Source organism: Rhinolophus sinicus, linkage group LG09 (genome assembly GCF_036562045.2).
Source record: "Rhinolophus sinicus isolate RSC01 linkage group LG09, ASM3656204v1, whole genome shotgun sequence".
In the NCBI taxonomy this organism is placed as follows: domain Eukaryota; kingdom Metazoa; phylum Chordata; class Mammalia; order Chiroptera; family Rhinolophidae; genus Rhinolophus; species Rhinolophus sinicus.
This window is the reverse complement of record NC_133758.1, coordinates 114,561,768-114,577,919: the sequence shown is the minus strand read 5'-3', so window position 1 is coordinate 114,577,919 and position 16,152 is coordinate 114,561,768. Positions and strand designations below refer to the sequence as shown.

The 16,152-nt window shown below is 48.6% G+C and overlaps 1 protein-coding gene across 10 annotated transcripts in view; it reads right to left on the bottom strand.

Moving 5' to 3' along the window:
• COBL (cordon-bleu WH2 repeat protein) overlaps positions 1–16,152 on the bottom strand; it is a 179,041-nt gene that overhangs the window by 36,876 nt on the left and 126,013 nt on the right. For 7 of the 10 annotated variants that reach the window (XM_074341030.1, XM_074341031.1, XM_074341035.1 and 4 more), the window contains one exon: positions 15,684–15,854. The exons of 2 other annotated variants lie outside the window; for them this stretch is intronic. In XM_074341030.1, coding sequence (XP_074197131.1) covers positions 15,684–15,854 — 171 coding nt within the window. Of the gene's footprint in view, positions 1–5,217; positions 7,586–15,683; positions 15,855–16,152 lie in introns of those variants that run through there. One more of the 10 variants, XM_074341039.1, reaches the window with a different exon arrangement.

The following is a 16,152-nucleotide window of genomic DNA, read 5'->3' as shown; positions in this document are numbered from 1 at the left end:
CTAACTGGTGACCGTAAGCCTGTGACACTAGCTGTCCCGGGGTGCACCTGGTGGAGTGGTATGACAGGAACAGCAGACCCAGTGAGGGTGTGGGAGCGACACGACCTGGACCGTCCTGCTTGTCTGCGTGGCTGTGAGGGGTGGCAGCTGGAAAATGGCAAGCACACTTGCTTGACAATGCAGCCACCTGTCTGATGTCTCCGTCCCTAATTCCCAGCTCTGGGCCGGATTTCTGAGTCACAGTGTCACCACAGGGCCTCGGTGGCCTGGCACTCGGGCTATCGGCTGAGACATGGACAGAGGCTGCCCGTTGCACCAGTGGATGCAGACACAGCCCATGAGCCACCGGTCCAAGGGTCCCAATGAAGCTCGGCCAGTTGAAGTGCAGCCACGCCAGCCCCCGTGGCCCTGGGAGATACCACGGCCTATTTACTTCTATGTGTCATCATCACATGGACACACGGGCACCTGCCGAGGCACAAGGGCTGGGAGGCAACATGACGTTTCCCTTCTCAGCCAGGGGCATGGCTCAGTGTGTCCTCTGAGGCAGCTCAGCCTGGCCGCCACCAAGGACTCGGCCTTGGGATGGTGGCTGCATGCGCAAACCTTCGGAGCTCCGGCTCAGCTGTCCTGGGGACAGCCCGGGCCCAGGCGTACCGCCAGGGCAGCACGACCCTGTGCAGAGCTGAGGCACATACAGAAGTAAGCGGTGGCGTCCTCCCTGGACCCCATGTGCGCCCAGGCTGCATGTGACCCAGCGGTCACGTAAAGACAGGGTGAGAGGACGTACCACCCTCAGTGCCCGGAAAGGATTGGCACGGCCCAGAGCGGGCACTTCATTTTCGTGAGCTGTAAACAGACTCATCCTGAGAAGTCTCTTCAAAGGTGATATGTAGTCATTTCATAGCCTAAGAAAAAGGAGGAAGTCAGAAACAGCCCTGCACCATGGTGTGAGCATATAAGGAAAAAATGAAATGTTTTAAGGCTTATTTGATTTTTTAAAATGAGGGCTTGAGTTACTTCATCTCTCCAGTTTGACTAGAGCAGGGGACCCAAGCAGACCGGCACACAGGGACCACTGTCCATCACAAGGGACATGTGCAACAGACAGATGTGAGTCCAGATGTGGGGGAAAGGCAGACAACAGTCTGTATCTGTGTAGATCAAACACTTATTGCTGCATCCCACACTGTTTCTTTCATGAGGAAAACTGGTGCTGCCACATCTAATTTTGTTGAAAAGCACAAACCAAGACATTAACGCACAATCTCCTGTATTTGAAATGTTGGCCTCCTTCGTATAGTTAGGATTTATTGAGAGGTGGCCATTGTTCTAAATGCTTGATTGGTTCTCGCATGTGTAATTCTCCAAACAACCTTTGGTGTCAGAATGAAGACAGTCCAGCACAGAGAGGTGGGTGAGTTGCCCCAGGCCAAAGGCTGTCGTCTGCGTTCCTAGTACATGGGCTCGACTTTAGCTGACATGCTTCCCTCAGCATCCAGCAGGTTCCCTGGGAGATGCATCCTGGCCGTCCAATCACACGTGGCCATCCTGTCGTCCTTGCTGGTGATTGGTCTGTGCATTCTAGCTGCAGCCAATGGCTGCAGGCCCTCCCTGGGCCACACTGAAGGGCTCGGAATGTCCACGTGACTGAGTTTGGGTGAAGGGACTCCCCAATTGCTAGGCTTGCAGGAACTTCTACAAATTTCCTTGTGCACTAAGCCAGTGTGTGTTGCAGGCAAAAGCATACTAACTGATTCACCAACAATATCCTTATGGGTATCCATCCAAAAGAACTGAGAGTCACGTCTCAAAGAGACCCTGAGCTCCTGTTCACTGCAGCAGCATTCACAGTGACCAAGAGAGGGAAGCCACCCAAATGCATGTGGACAGATGGATGGATAACCAAAACACAGTGTGCACATTTAACAGGATATTATTCACCCTTAAATAGGAAGTGCATCCTGCCTCATACTGCAAAATGAATGCACCTCGAGGACATACGTAAGTGAAATGAGACAGTCACAAAAAGACAAATACTGTGTGATTCTGCTTGTACGATGTTCCTAGAGCAGTGAAATTCATAGAAACAGAAAGTAGAAAGGTGGGTGCCAGCGGCTGGGCGAGGGGCGGGGAGTTCACGCTCAACGGCATAAAGGTCTGGACGGCGCAATGACGAAGCCCTGGAGTTCTGTGTTGCGGCCGTGCGAAGGTATTAGTGTCGCTGAGGTGTACGCTGGAAAATGGTTACGATGTTAAATGTTGTTGCAGTTCTGTTTTGAATCACAAAAGAAGAAAGAGCCTACTAACTGATTCAGCAGCTTGAAACAACTGAAGAAACCCTGTACAGGCTGAGAAACCTCATCTAACAAAGCACAGAGGCCGCCAGGCTGTGGAGCCCACCCCCCCCCCCCCCCCCCGCCCCGCTCATTGGAAAGTCTGCAATGAGCTCCTGGTTCACACGTGGGTCCCTTCCTCACACGCCTCACAGTGGGGACACCCAGTGACAGTGTGGTGACTTTTATGATGGAATCCATTGCATTAGGGCCGTGTGACTGACACAGATTTCAGGAGTGCCATTTAGCAGCTGGCTCATATAAAACGACTTCACAGCAGTGTGACCCCCACACAGGGGACACAGGGAAAACAAGAGGGGTACATGGAGCTTGCTAGGAATCACCTCCAAAGCCTCACGGTTCTGAGGTGCCCAAGGACAAGACAGGTTGCAGGTGTGCGTGTGTACACACATTCACAGCTGGTGAAAGATCTCAGTGCAGGCGGAGAGGAGTGTGCGCATGGGGAGGAGGAGAGGGAACAGGTACATCTGACTTGGGACGTGGAGAGAGGAGTGTGAGCTCCTGCCTGCTGGAGACAGCTCCCGGCGCCTGGGCCTGCCTTCCTGCTGATACGAGCTGCAGATACTGCGTGAACTTCGGGGTCAAGGCTGGAATCCAAAGTCAGGGCACAGCCAGGCCACACCTGCCAAGGCAGCCCCCAGGTGGCCCGGCCACTGTCGGATTTAGGCAAGGTCAGCGCAGCTGGACAGAGGCAGCAGCCGGACTGGCCCTGTGCATGGGCACCACATGGGCTCTGCAGCCTGTGTCCCCAAACGGGGGACAATAAACACCAGCTGTCACAGGGTGACTGGTGTTCCCCACAAATTCCTATGTTAAAGTCCCAACCCCCAGTATTTCAGAATACGACTGCATTTGCATGACTTTAAAGATGTGATGAAGCTGGAATGAGGGTGTTAGGGTGGGTTTTAACCCAAAGGACTGGTGTCCCTGTAAGAGGAAGAGACACAGAGTGGGGCTCACAGAGGAAGGAGCACGTGAGGATCCAGTGGGACTCCCTTCCCAGCTCTGCCGACACCACAGGGTGGCTGCAGACTTGGGGTTTGCCTGCAGAAGAGAAGATGGAGAAAGAAACGGCTGAGCGTGCAAGTCAAACTGCAAGGTTTAGGCAGGAGACGTCCGTGAGAGAAACAGGCCAGGGGTAAAACAGCCCTTACTTCCACCAAGAACTCCGGTTTCCCTTGTTTTCCTTGAGCCTTCATTTCTGTTGGTTTTCATCTTCCCCTTCTGCCCACGACAGTCAGGAGCCTGGCTGTGAGACACCATCACAGGCCCCTCGTTCTCTGACTGTGAAAACAACAGCCCTAGAATAATGATACCTCACAGGAGTCCCAGGGCGGAGCGGTGCACGCACGGGGTACGCTCTCCGCCCTCGAGGAGCCACAGCCAACATGGAGGCACTTCACAGTCCAGGGGACACAGAGGTTTGAGGCAAACCCGAGTTAACACTGGAACCTTCATCCATCAAACAGAACAAATGCATGGGCCAGATATGGCATCTGCCCGCCATTTTCCGCTTTTGATTTAGAATTTGTGCTATTTAGGAAGCCTTTATATTCCTCACGGCCACTTCTTATCCATACGGAACATACCCGGATACATTACTATTTCCCCTATATCCTAAGTTCCTTACAGGCCAAAGAAAGGGTGGTCTACACTGGCATTCTGATTTAGATCCCACGTTTGGTTCTCCCCCACCCCACACTTTCCTCCCTAAAACCAGACAGCAGATTTGTCACCCTGGAAACAAGGTAGCCAGTCTGAATGACCTCAAAAGCTCTCATCTCGTTTTGGGTGTGTTTTTTTTCCTCACTGATGGATATAGGCAGATGCCACCGTCTGACTTTTACTCAGCTTCATCCAGTCATAAAAGTTTATTATTGTCTTAAGAAGGAGGAAAAAGGAGAGTTACATAAAGCATTTAAAGGCAGAACAAACACAGAAAGTGACGATAAGTGTAATCCCGCAGTTTCCAGGAAGAGAGTGTGTGGTAGGAGGGCTGCTGATTCTGTGTAGCGCCTGGTGTCAAATCAAGCCTGGGACTAAGACCACAGATAAGGCTGAGCCTCAGCCATTTATTCAAGACTGGGACCTTCGTCCTCACCGGAGACTTTGAAGTTTGCTCGTTGTCATTTCACCATGGCGACTAAGAGGGGCAGACTATTCTGACTTTTTTCTCCTCCACATTTGTTGGACATGAATGACGGAGCAGTTAACACACATGTCACACATGTGTGTGCACACACACGCACACACAGCTCAGAGGGGAGAGAAGGGAGTGCTGTGGGAGTGGATTAATTCCTAGACAATCTATAATCAGCCGTGCTGCCCCAGACACCTCCAGCCCTGCGGGCAGGGCCCTCACCTCCTCTCGTAATGTTCAGAACACGTAATCCCACCTGATTGTAAAAGCCTTGTTTTGCCATGGAGAAGGTTAGTCTGCATACGGACATGTTTTAAATCAGATTATGTGAGTTATAAAAGTTGGGAACAAACAGTATCATATTAGGGACCCAAATTCGCATGAAAACTGTGAAGATTAGCAGTTGATAAGCGTCACAAGCACAGATGTGGCCTGTGACTGCTTAGAACGGATGCTAAAATAATACCAGTGAGTAAACTGTACTAAGATCTGTCCAAACTGTTGCATCTGTAGAACTAGGAGCATTTATTTACCATTAAATAATTTCAGAATCTTCCTACGAAAAGGTCAAAAGCACCTGTGAAGTGAGAGGGCAAATCTTGGCATATAAACTGGGCTGCAAATTACAAACTGCAACATTTCCCACTGTCACTGCTGACGGTGATTCTTGGGGGAGAATTTAAGAATTTCAGCCAGTGGTAGTTGAACAGTAACACAGAGTCAATGTGTGTTTTACATTCACACTTGCTGCACAGCTGGTCTTCTTGAGCGACTCCTGTGAACTTCAGGGGTACAGGCCAGTCATCAGGGCATCCGATTTGTGTCTTGCTGATCAGAAAATGGGGGCTACCTCAGATATGCGTGCTTTTAGTGTAACTCTTGATTGTATGTGTAACATGATGGAGAAAAAAACAGGTTGTTCTCATGTTGGCTTACAAGGAGCACGAATGACCCCCAAGGAGGGACGGGTTCTGAGGTGAATCAGGTATGAAAACAGCTCTGAAATGCAAGGGCTTTGCAGGGAGGCAGCGGAATCTTCACGGAATTAATCTGTCTGATTGCTAGAAGATTCTAATGCTGGTTAGCAGTGTTGTGACATACGGAGATTGCTAAAACTCGTTCATCAAATTGCCCTGAGGTTTCCCAGCTGTGTATCAGGCCATCTTGGTGACAGAGACCCCTGAGGTACTGTCCAGAGTCCACGTCTCCGGCTGAGGCTGACTTCATGGCCCAGTAAATCGGAGGGGCCGCGTCCGACCTTCCTCACGTCAGTCGTTCAGCTCCACTGAGTTGCGTACTCATCCCCCACGTCTATGTCCTCTGTTTCTCAACAGAGTTGGATGTATCCTTTGCATCGTACTTTCTGTCTCCCTGACCAATAACTCTAAGGGCAGCACCCGTTTCCCCCGTTCTTCTCCTTCCTGCCTTCAGATGTCCTACTGCCATCTTTCTCAGCCTAGTAGCTGCTTCTTGCACAAACGCTAATTGCTGTAATTATGTACAATCTTCTACAATCTTTAAAGTCCGGATCATAAATCCTGCTGCTTTCCCCAACATTTAGGTAAACATTGCCTTTTCTTGTTTAGACTTTCCCCACTTAATGATTTGAGGTCAAATGACGGCTACTTATCAGACAAAAGTTCTTTATTTCAACACACACAAAAAGAGGCACTTTCTAACTTGTTCTGTTTCCTCGTAATTTCTGTATCTTGTGTGTTTTTTTGTGTTTTTTTACCAACGCATGGCACTAGATTGGTTCTAGCTAGCACTAGTTATGCATTTCTATAAAAATTTGCTTGATATTTATTTTTAATACCAGTATCAGCTGTGATAGTTCCTACATTAGTCATTGCTAATGTTTTCAATGGGATCAGCCAGACAACAGTTAGACAAGTAAAAAACACTCACTGATTCTTTTTTCTTACTTTGAGCAGTATCATTAAAACAAAAAATCTTTCGGAGAGAAACATGACAAGATCCTTCAGTTCAAAAATCTCTTTGCACAAAAAAAGTTTGTGAAAGCAAGCAAGTTCTTTGCCCCTAAATCCTGAATCTTAACATGACTATTTTCACCTGCTCTGTGTGTCTCAGGACAGCTCAGGTGACGACTAGTTCTCAGTAGTTGGATGGGTGTTCTCACAATGGGAGAAGAATGCCACATTCTCGGCAAAGTTGTCTCCACCTCTCCAGGACCTGGATGTCATGCCCTGGAGCATTTGGTCATGTGTACTGACCTGCAGATTAGCATTTGTCGAATGGAGCCGCCTTACTTCCTGTCACCTGGTAGCCACAGGTGAGTACAATCCAAGGGTAGAGCCTGTGCCACTCACTGTAACAGCCCTGAAGTTGTCACAAGGCCTCGTATAGAGCAAGTTCAATGTTTGGTGAACCAGTAGGTGAAGGGCCGAGTGCACAATGAGTAGGTGACATGAGGTACATCCTTCTTCCTCGGTTTTCTTTTTGTCAACTATCTAAGCAGTGGGGACACAGTAATAGGAAAACCTGAAAGACTCTTACAAAGAAGTTGGGTCCTGGGAGTCCCTGAGCCCATCGATAGGATTGAGTCCCAGTTTCTGCAGATTAGACGTGCAGTTCACGTGTTCAGGCACTTGGTTGGACTAGGCAGACAGAATATTTCAGTCCTGCGCACACTGACTGCACTGGCCAATGTACGGACACAATTAAGTTTAAAGGAAAACGGGGAAGACATTTTCAACTGAATATTGAATGAGAAAAATATGCATTAATAATAATTAAAATAAAGCAAGGTTCTCAATAAAAACGTATCCATGTATCCTAATGAAAGGGGGACTTTCAGACAGGTCAGTATGATCAACCTAGAGTTTACATATAAAAGGCTTTGCCTCCTACAAGGAAATAGGAACCTTGGTCAAACAAATCTCTGTTGTTGACGCACTTGTATGTAAATTCTAAAGAGAATAAACTGCGGTATGCACGTGAGCCTGTTACACGGAGAACGGGAGAGTCAGAGTCAGGACAGGAAGACCGGAAGTCGGAGGGCGCAGCTCCGGGAAGGGATGTCGTCAGAAGCGCTTGACGTGACTAGGGAATGACGCACAGCAATAAACTGCGGGGGAAATAAACGGCAAAGTATGAACGCAAACTGTCATCACACAAGTGGTCCTCACCACTCACCTTGCAGGCCCTGGGGATTTAACAGTGCACAGAGCGTGAGGTGTCAGCCAAGTCACACTGCTGTTATTGTTCCTTGCATTGATTTCCTTTCAGTCTTTGTCTGTGGCCGCTGTCACAAGGGTCTAGCGATCCAACCTGCATGTCTCTGTGCTCGGGAAGAGCTATACCGCGAGCATCCCTGCCCTCACTGGTGTCCTCTAGGTGGTCAAATGACCTGACGTGGATTTGGTGTGAAACCCTAAGGTCCTTCCTGGCAGATGCCGACCAGCTGAGAGGCAAAAGCCTTTTCTAATCTCCTGGAAAAGTGTGAGTGACTTGCAGAGCTCCAAGGAAAAACAGGCACAGCTTCAGGATGCTCTCCATTGCAGAGCAGTCTAACCTTGATAATGCGACACTGCATGCGGCTCACACACGCTCCGGAAACACGGACTGACTGACTGACTGCCTGACTGACTGACTGACCGATGAGATGGAGAAAGACGTCACTGCAAAGGCTTGTGGAGAGCCACTGTTCTCAAGGAGCGAACTCCTCCTGGGTCTTGCTTTTTCCTCCAGTGAGAGACTGACCGTCTGACACAGGGCCATCATTGCACGGGAGGCGCTTAAGGCCCTGAAGGCCTCCAGGGGTAGGAATTAAAATAAAGAGGGGCTGGGCCTGAATTCTTATCACCTCATAATAATCCTTAAGACGGTTTAGAAGACTATTATCAGTAAGGGGATGCTTGGCTCGTGAGTCCTATTCACTTTTTAACTAATAAAACAACACAATAATTAATAAAAATCTTGAACCATTCTTGAAAAATCAAGCTGTCCATTCCTTACTTCTGGGAAGAACTTAAATTTATATGAACCCAGAAGTTCTCAAAGCTCTCAATGTAAGAACTAAAATTGGTTTTATTTTATGCCTAACTTGATGTTATGCTGCAAATTAACGTTTCACGAGACATATACACTTGTGATTATCTGTGTCAGCCCAGGGTGTGAGCAGTGACTTAACGAATATCAAAAATAAATTTGCTGTTAGCGTTTTTAACTAAATAATTTTACTTCCTTTCAGCATTCCTATTTATATTTGTTATTCCTTTGTAGTAGTAGGCTGGTAAATGGTTAGTAACCAGCTCTCTGGAAAAAATAAAAGAGATGGATGGATAGATAGGTAGATAGATAAAGTTTTACTGATATAAAGGATGCAGAGCACAAAATTTACAAGTAAAAATAAAATATACACTATTCTTTGTTGTAAATTCTCTATAACCAACTGATTCTCACAGAATAATTTCATTAATTTCTGCCCATTTTAAAAGTCTGTAGCCAACCTATTACTACTGACAAATATGCATAGTTTCAACCTGAATGTACATTGGTAATTTTAGGTTAAGGCGTGAGATGAACATCAAACCATGAAGACATATGTTGGAATTTAGCTTGTTTGTCAATCACAGGAATAACTGCTGAGTCAAACAATGGTTTTTGAAAGATGAAAGACTAAGTCTTCCACTTTTTCTGTGCTCTGCACAATGCATTGGCCTCTGATATGACGTGCTTTTTAAATTTAATCTCCTTCTTAATATTCTCCAATCACTGTCTTACATCTAGACAATCAATATGGCAATAAATCAAGCCCTGATTTGCAACCTTTGCCCATTTCCATGGTGTAAATACTCCCTCCATGGCTGATTACCAGCTGCTGACACCAGTAGCTGAATGTGGTATTGGGAAAAGACGCTATATAGGATTTTATATATTATTGAATCACATTGATTCATATATGCAAATAACCTCAAGAACATAGAAATAGTAAAAGGTAGTAAAATAATTAGGAAGGGATGAGTTTTCAGTATTTGTTACCTTTGGTTTTAATATTATGTATTTAATTGTAAGCTTACATAATTTACTTTTAGTAATGGTTCTGTTTAGCCCCTGGCTTAAAGATTCTTGACATTTCAACAACCTGTTCTCACCAGCGGGTGTGAGCAGGTGCAGGGCACACCTGCTCCACTGAGTTGTCACTAAGCGCTTCAGCTCTCTCTCAAGTCAGGGACATAGTGGCTTGTGAATAAAGGGCTAAAACATAATCAGCAAACAAAAGGAAACAAGTTCATCGTTGCTGTTTTTTTAATGTTATACATAGCTCTGTCACGATGCTCTAGTGTGATTCTCACCACTCTGCGTCTAAGGAACATTCGTTCTTTAGTCCGTATTGGGTGAATTTAGTGGTGTTCGAGGTACAATAATCGCAGGCTACAATATCAGTTCCATTTTTCTGAATGTATTTCTGAGGAGGGACAGATTCTGCTCCCACAATCACCGATTTCCTTCCATTTTATGAGAAGGGCCACTTGCTCACCAGCCACTTCCCACTGGCCTGGATGCTGAGCCCTTTCTTGTGGCAGCAGGAGCAGGTGTGCCTGGCTCTGTTGTCATGGGACAAAAAGCGGCAAATAAACACAGAACAGGGGCAAGAGCCTTCTCCCGCTTGTGCTGAAGCCCACACACCTGTGGGGTTGCAGGGGTGCTTCTGTGACAAATAAGATCCCAGAACTGGACTTGTGTCACAGCTTTAGAATGAGCTACTTTGTTTTGAAGCAGAAAATGTGTTTAATTTGGGTTCAAATTTTAGAGTACAATGTTAGGTGACTTTGAGGAGGATTGGTCCCAACTCAAGGGGCATGTCCTATTATCTAAGCGTTAGGCTCTCTGCTCAGGCGAGTGCACGGCTTTCCACTGAGCTGAGCCTTCAGTCAGCATCTGGTCTGGGCGTGAGGGGTTTGACTGCAGCCATGTGCCAGCAAGTCACAGAGCGGTGCCCAAAGTATGTTCAGATTCTCAGTTCTGCTGCATCAGACTGCCTATAATGGGAATTATTGTTGTGGTTATTATTACTGTTAATTTTACATTCGCCAAGCTCCAATTATTATCTTCTAGTTGAAAATGGGTAGTTTATTTCTCTCATTTTATTTTCCTTATTTTAGAACTTCCCTAAAGTTCCTTAGAATGAGGTACTTGTTCACAAACTGAAAGCCCATCGGCTGGAAGCATCACAATGGTTGTCACTGGTGCTTTAACTCTATACATTATTCAGAACAAGGAACAATGAACCGTTTTCACTCTATGCCTTTAAAATTCTTTGCCAATTACCCTGGAAAGGTATACCTAAGGAAAGACTGATTTGCTCAAGGCTGGTGTAGGAAAACGTATTAAAAAATGACAGTCATTGGACAGTTTGATTTTAAAAATATAAAGCAAATTGAGGTTCTGTAATTTGAGCTCTATATGCATTGATGTTTAAATCCCCAGGGTCTTCTCATTGGAATAAGAAACTGATGACTTGTTAATAGCCTAATCATAACCAGAACTGCAAATCTTGTAAACACACAATTCAATGCAATTAGTGGGCTAGGCTCCATCACTGTGAGTCAACTGAAATCAAATGTCAGCAGACAGCAACCTGGTTAGAAAGTTATAAGCAAAAAAAATCCATATGCACCATTACATTGGTTTAGACGTGCACACAAAGCAATTGGCCATTATTAACTACCTAAAGGTTAGTATGAAATCACATTAAAAAGAAAGAAAAAGATAATAGGACACAGAGCAGGGAACCACTATTCCACTGTTACTATAATTACGCTAAAGAAGCTCAAACACACCTCCAAAGACCCATTCATGCTGACCTTTGTGCCATTAGGCTGTGAGAGGTGACACAGCTTAACCATTCTTCTCCCACTCGTGCAGTAAGTATTTACCAACTCGGACTCTATAAGCTGCCCTTGACCTAGCCATGGCTGCAAGACAGGAGCTGAGAACACGATTGGGCAAGGGGAGCTGCAGTCCGGCACAAGTGATGGCAGAGAGCCAGTCCTTTGGACACACACGGCTTCCCACTCGCCCCAGGCTGACTTTGGAAACGCTGCGTTGTGTTTTGGAAGAGATAAAAGTATGCTTCTTATAGCAGGAAGCACTTTTAAATGAGATACAGGATTCCACAACTTTATAGGTCAGACATATAACTGCACCAGCCCTATTCTGCTATCCTCTTAGCTACTAAGATCATTGAGAAACCAGACCTTCAGTCTAGGGGTGCTAAATGGGCACCTGTTCTAATGTCAGGAGCATTTCTGGGAGTTCCCCTGGTCTGCAAAACAGGAAATGACAGATGGAGGTGGAGGCCAGGCCTGACATGGCCAGTCCTGCATTTCAATTGTCCTTTGAGGAGGACGGTTCCTGGGTAGCCACACTGCCTTTGAGTCACTCATCTGACTTCTCTAGGGGCACACAGTCCCCTAGCTGTACCTACTTCTATACGACATGCCTTACCACCCACACGCGGCAACCAAACTGGCGGCTGCAACCTGGCTCGGCTGTTCAAGAGGTGTGTGTGCCCCACATTGCCAATGAACAGGGCTGCAGTGTTGACTGGCAACCTCCATACACCTCAGGGGCAGCTGCCCTGATCCCTGGCTGCCGGCACGGGCCTGACTGTTCTAAGGTGAATCCATTCTTACCAGGGATTGGGTTTGTGTCTTACCCAATTCCAGTCAGTGAGACATGACAGAAAGCGCAGGAGGGGGTTTCTGGGAGAAGTTGCGTTTTCCTACGAAACTATTAGAAGAGATAGTGTCTCTTGCTCCTCTGAAGATGCTGGTGTCTGGATGTGATGCACGGGCCAACCATAGCCCCCTCGGTACCAGCCTGAGGAGGTGGCAGCCCCAAAGACACACAGAGAAGAGACGGAGAGAACCTCAACCCGTGACAACGTTAGGCTTCAGACCGAACCAGCATGACGTCTCGTCCACTCTGGGACTCCTGTTGCAGGAGATAAGATGGCCCCACCTGCAAGCAGGTTTGGGACGGGCTTCTCTTCCTTGCAGTCTGTATTAGCTGTCAACTGCTACAGAGCAAGTTACCTCACACCTTCGAGGCTCAAACAGTGAGCACTTCTTACCCCTCAGCTTCTGGGGGTCTGGAATCTGGACACAGCTTAGCAGGGTGCCCCCCCTCAAGGTCACTCAGGCTGTCATCAAGGTGCCATGTGAGGCTGTGGTCTCCACTAGGGGCCCTACCAAGAGTGGATCTGCTTCCAGGCCACTCCAGTGGCCGTTAGCAGGACACAGTTCCCACGGTCAGTGGACTGAGGGCCTCAGCCCCTTGCCATGGGGATCTCTCCAGGCAGCAGCTCCCAATATGGCAGCTGGCTTTCCCCAGCATGAGTGGCTGTGCCCAGGATAGAAGCCCGTCTTTTGTTACCTAATCTCACAAGTGATAAGTGACATGCCGCTACTTCTACCATAGTCTGTTCATTAGATGGGAATCACTAAATCCATTCCATGTTCAAGGGGAGGTTACAGAAGGGGGTGAACATGGGGTGGGGGTCATTGGAAACCCCTTCAAAGGTACCCACCACACAGCTGAAGGCACTCTAACAGGCCAGACCAGAACACGACTGAAAAAGAAAGATTGAGCGTCCGAGATATCGAGGTACGGATTCTGTGGCAAGGCCTGGGGCCAATGACATAACTTCTCTGGCTCAGTTTCTCCTAAGGACAGAGCCGTGGTGTGGCTGACAGAGAACTCACATGTATGATGCCACGTGGACCACCTGGTCCTCGTAGGTACTCGGTAAGTTTCCACATGGACACACCGTTTCTTTTACAAGGTTCACAGGCCTAAAATGGAACCCAGAAGGAGATATACACGGGCTTGTGGCCGACATAAAACTCTCACAACTGAGCTTCCACGTCTAGAAAGAACCAGAAGTTTGAGTCGGAGCGTAAGTGAGGGGTAGACACCAACCAGGGGCAGAGTCACACGTAACATTTTAGGAGCTCACAATCTATAGCTCCTTCGAGACGGGAAAGTACACCCAGATTTCAACGTGAGAAAAATGAAATAAACGATAACAAAGGGTTCATTTTCCTCAACGTTTTTCAAGACTGAATTGAAGACAGCGGGTTGCCTTCTGCCTGGTGGGCAGGAGAGCCCATGTTGAATGCTGTACCAGTGGTCAGTGGTCAGGCACTTCTGCTCATCAGGAAAGACAGAAGCTCCACGTGGGACTCGCAGACTTCTGGTGCACAAGCAGCCAGGGCTCCGGAGCAGGACAGACGCTTGTGGAGCCCATCCCTGCAGGGCCCAGGCCAGGTCGCGCGGGGACGGACCCCTGGTGCAGGGCCTCCACCTCCTGTCCCACCCGTTCTTCCCTCCAGAACCAGCATTTCCGTGGGATGCAAGAGGAGGAGAAGGGAAGAGAAGGAGGGCTGGATGGGGGCGCCCCAGATCACATGGACCTGGGAGATGACCTCCTGGGAAGAACTGACATGGGGTCCACCAGGGGACACAGAGCCACGTGGGGAGCAGAGAGTGAGTCTCGTCTTTGCGGGCCCAGTCTGTTGCTTGGCTCCACTCTCTATCCCCACCTCTTTTGGAAAGTCTGTGAGGCACAGGGGAGGGAAATGCTGTCACAGCACCGGAGACATGGGAGGAAGCTTTACTTCTCAAATCTGACGTGGGCCTTTGTAAGCTGCCCTCCCAGCCCCTGTCTGCCATTCTCCCCACACACAGGGAGGCCGGGGGAAGCTGGGGCCTGCGCCTTTGCACCAGGTCAGTGTGGGATGGTGCACGAGGCCTGGCCCTTCCATTCTGTGTAGGCCCCGCAGAGCTACTGGTCTATGGCCATTCCCGAACTGCGAGTGGGTTGTACTCAGCTTGACAGTTTTCGCTCTACTGTTCCTCCCTCACTGGTTCCCCAGGGAAGCGCATCTGGGGGTGAGGGGACCAGCCAGAGGAGTGCCACTGAATGCTCATGGCCTAGGTGTGTGGGGCTCAAACCCGCTTTCTTCAGGGATGAAACGCTTGGAGCTGTCTGAGCCTCGGCTGCCATCTTTCGGACCAATACGTCTCATCCCAAATTTCTGAGCGCCCTACAACAATTCATCTGCATTCGGAAGCATGGGCAACGTCAAGACAAGCAAACATTTTAAGGATGGAAGAGAAGTATTTGTAAAGAAAGATAAAATGAATCAGGATTATTTTGCCTAGAGAAAGTAATCCAACAGTTATCTTCTTTCCCCAGAAGCTGGCAGTAAGAGAGTTGTCATTTCCAGAGAAGATGGAAAAGGAACAAATGGTCCAAAGGATCAAACGGTCCAATGGCAGACAAGTAAGAACTTTCTAGCACTCGTGTGGGCACCAGCCTCTCACAGGGCTGAGTGCAGAGTGACACGATGCTGCTAGGAAACACAGCCCGGGACGTGCTTGCTTTATAACCAGACATCACTGCACAGGGTGGGGGTGAGGGGGGTTCTGACAGAGACACGCACAGGCTTGGCGTACGGAGGATGCCAACTATATACGTATATATACAGTTAAACACATCAAACTGTTACACAGCTGGGAAGAGTATCTGTAGTGTTTATCACTGTCCAGAGGAAATCCCAGGAAACAATGAGGAGAGCCTGATCTCAGACGGGGTGTGACAAGATAGCAACAGAAGGAGCCTTTCCTTCTGGCTATTACTACGCTCAAATCCAGCATTTCCCCTCTGGTGCCTTCAGAGTGACAGTGCTACTGCCTGGCTACTGGCCACATGGGCCAAGGGTCTAACTCGTTAGCGCTCCCAGCTCTGGACCACGGCCCGCCTGTGCACTCGCAGCTTGGCCTGTGAGCTGACACGCGTGTCTCATCACGGCTGTGGGGGACTGTGCTGGCCGCCGCCATCTGCAGACATTCTGAGGTTAGTTCTACTCTGAGGATCGTGAGCCTCTAGCTGACTGTCTCCACCCTCGCGGTATTATTCTGGCTGACGTCTAACCACAGTGTGTGTGATGAACGGGTTAAAGCCCTTTCTACAGGTACCTGCACAGCACTCACTGGGCACAGGACACACTGCATTGAGCATTTGGAAGGAAAAGCTGGAGTGGGAGGTACAAATATCCCAAGCAAGAATGGAAAGTCTGGAAAGCCAGCCCCGACACCAGGGACAGAGAGATGAGTGGCCAACACATATGGACAAGGGAATGACGGGCACGTACGTGTGGGTCTCAAGTTGGAGGCCTCGGAAGCAGCGCCTTCCCCGGGAAAGCCGAGAGGCTCTGCAACGTCTGTGTCTGGAGGAGGGTAAGGCGGGGGCGGGGGGAGTACTAATTGCGGGGGCCCCCGAGCCATGCCTCTGGGAGGCTTTTGTGGCACCTGCCGTCCAACACCTACATGGAATCAATGGGGGTTACTTCAGAGGGTGAAGCCCACAGGCTCTCTGCCCTCCAAGAGGGCACATCATCACCACTCCCCTGTACCAGGAACCACCTCACAGCTCCAAAGGCAGACACGCGGGCACCAACTCCAACCACACCCGGCACCAACTCCAACTTCATGGCACCAAATCCAACCTCATTCAGCACCAAATCCAACCTTATTAGGCACCAAATCCTACACTCCCAGTACCAAATCCAACAACGTGGCACCAAGTTCAATGACATCCTGAACCCAAGCCAACCACACAGC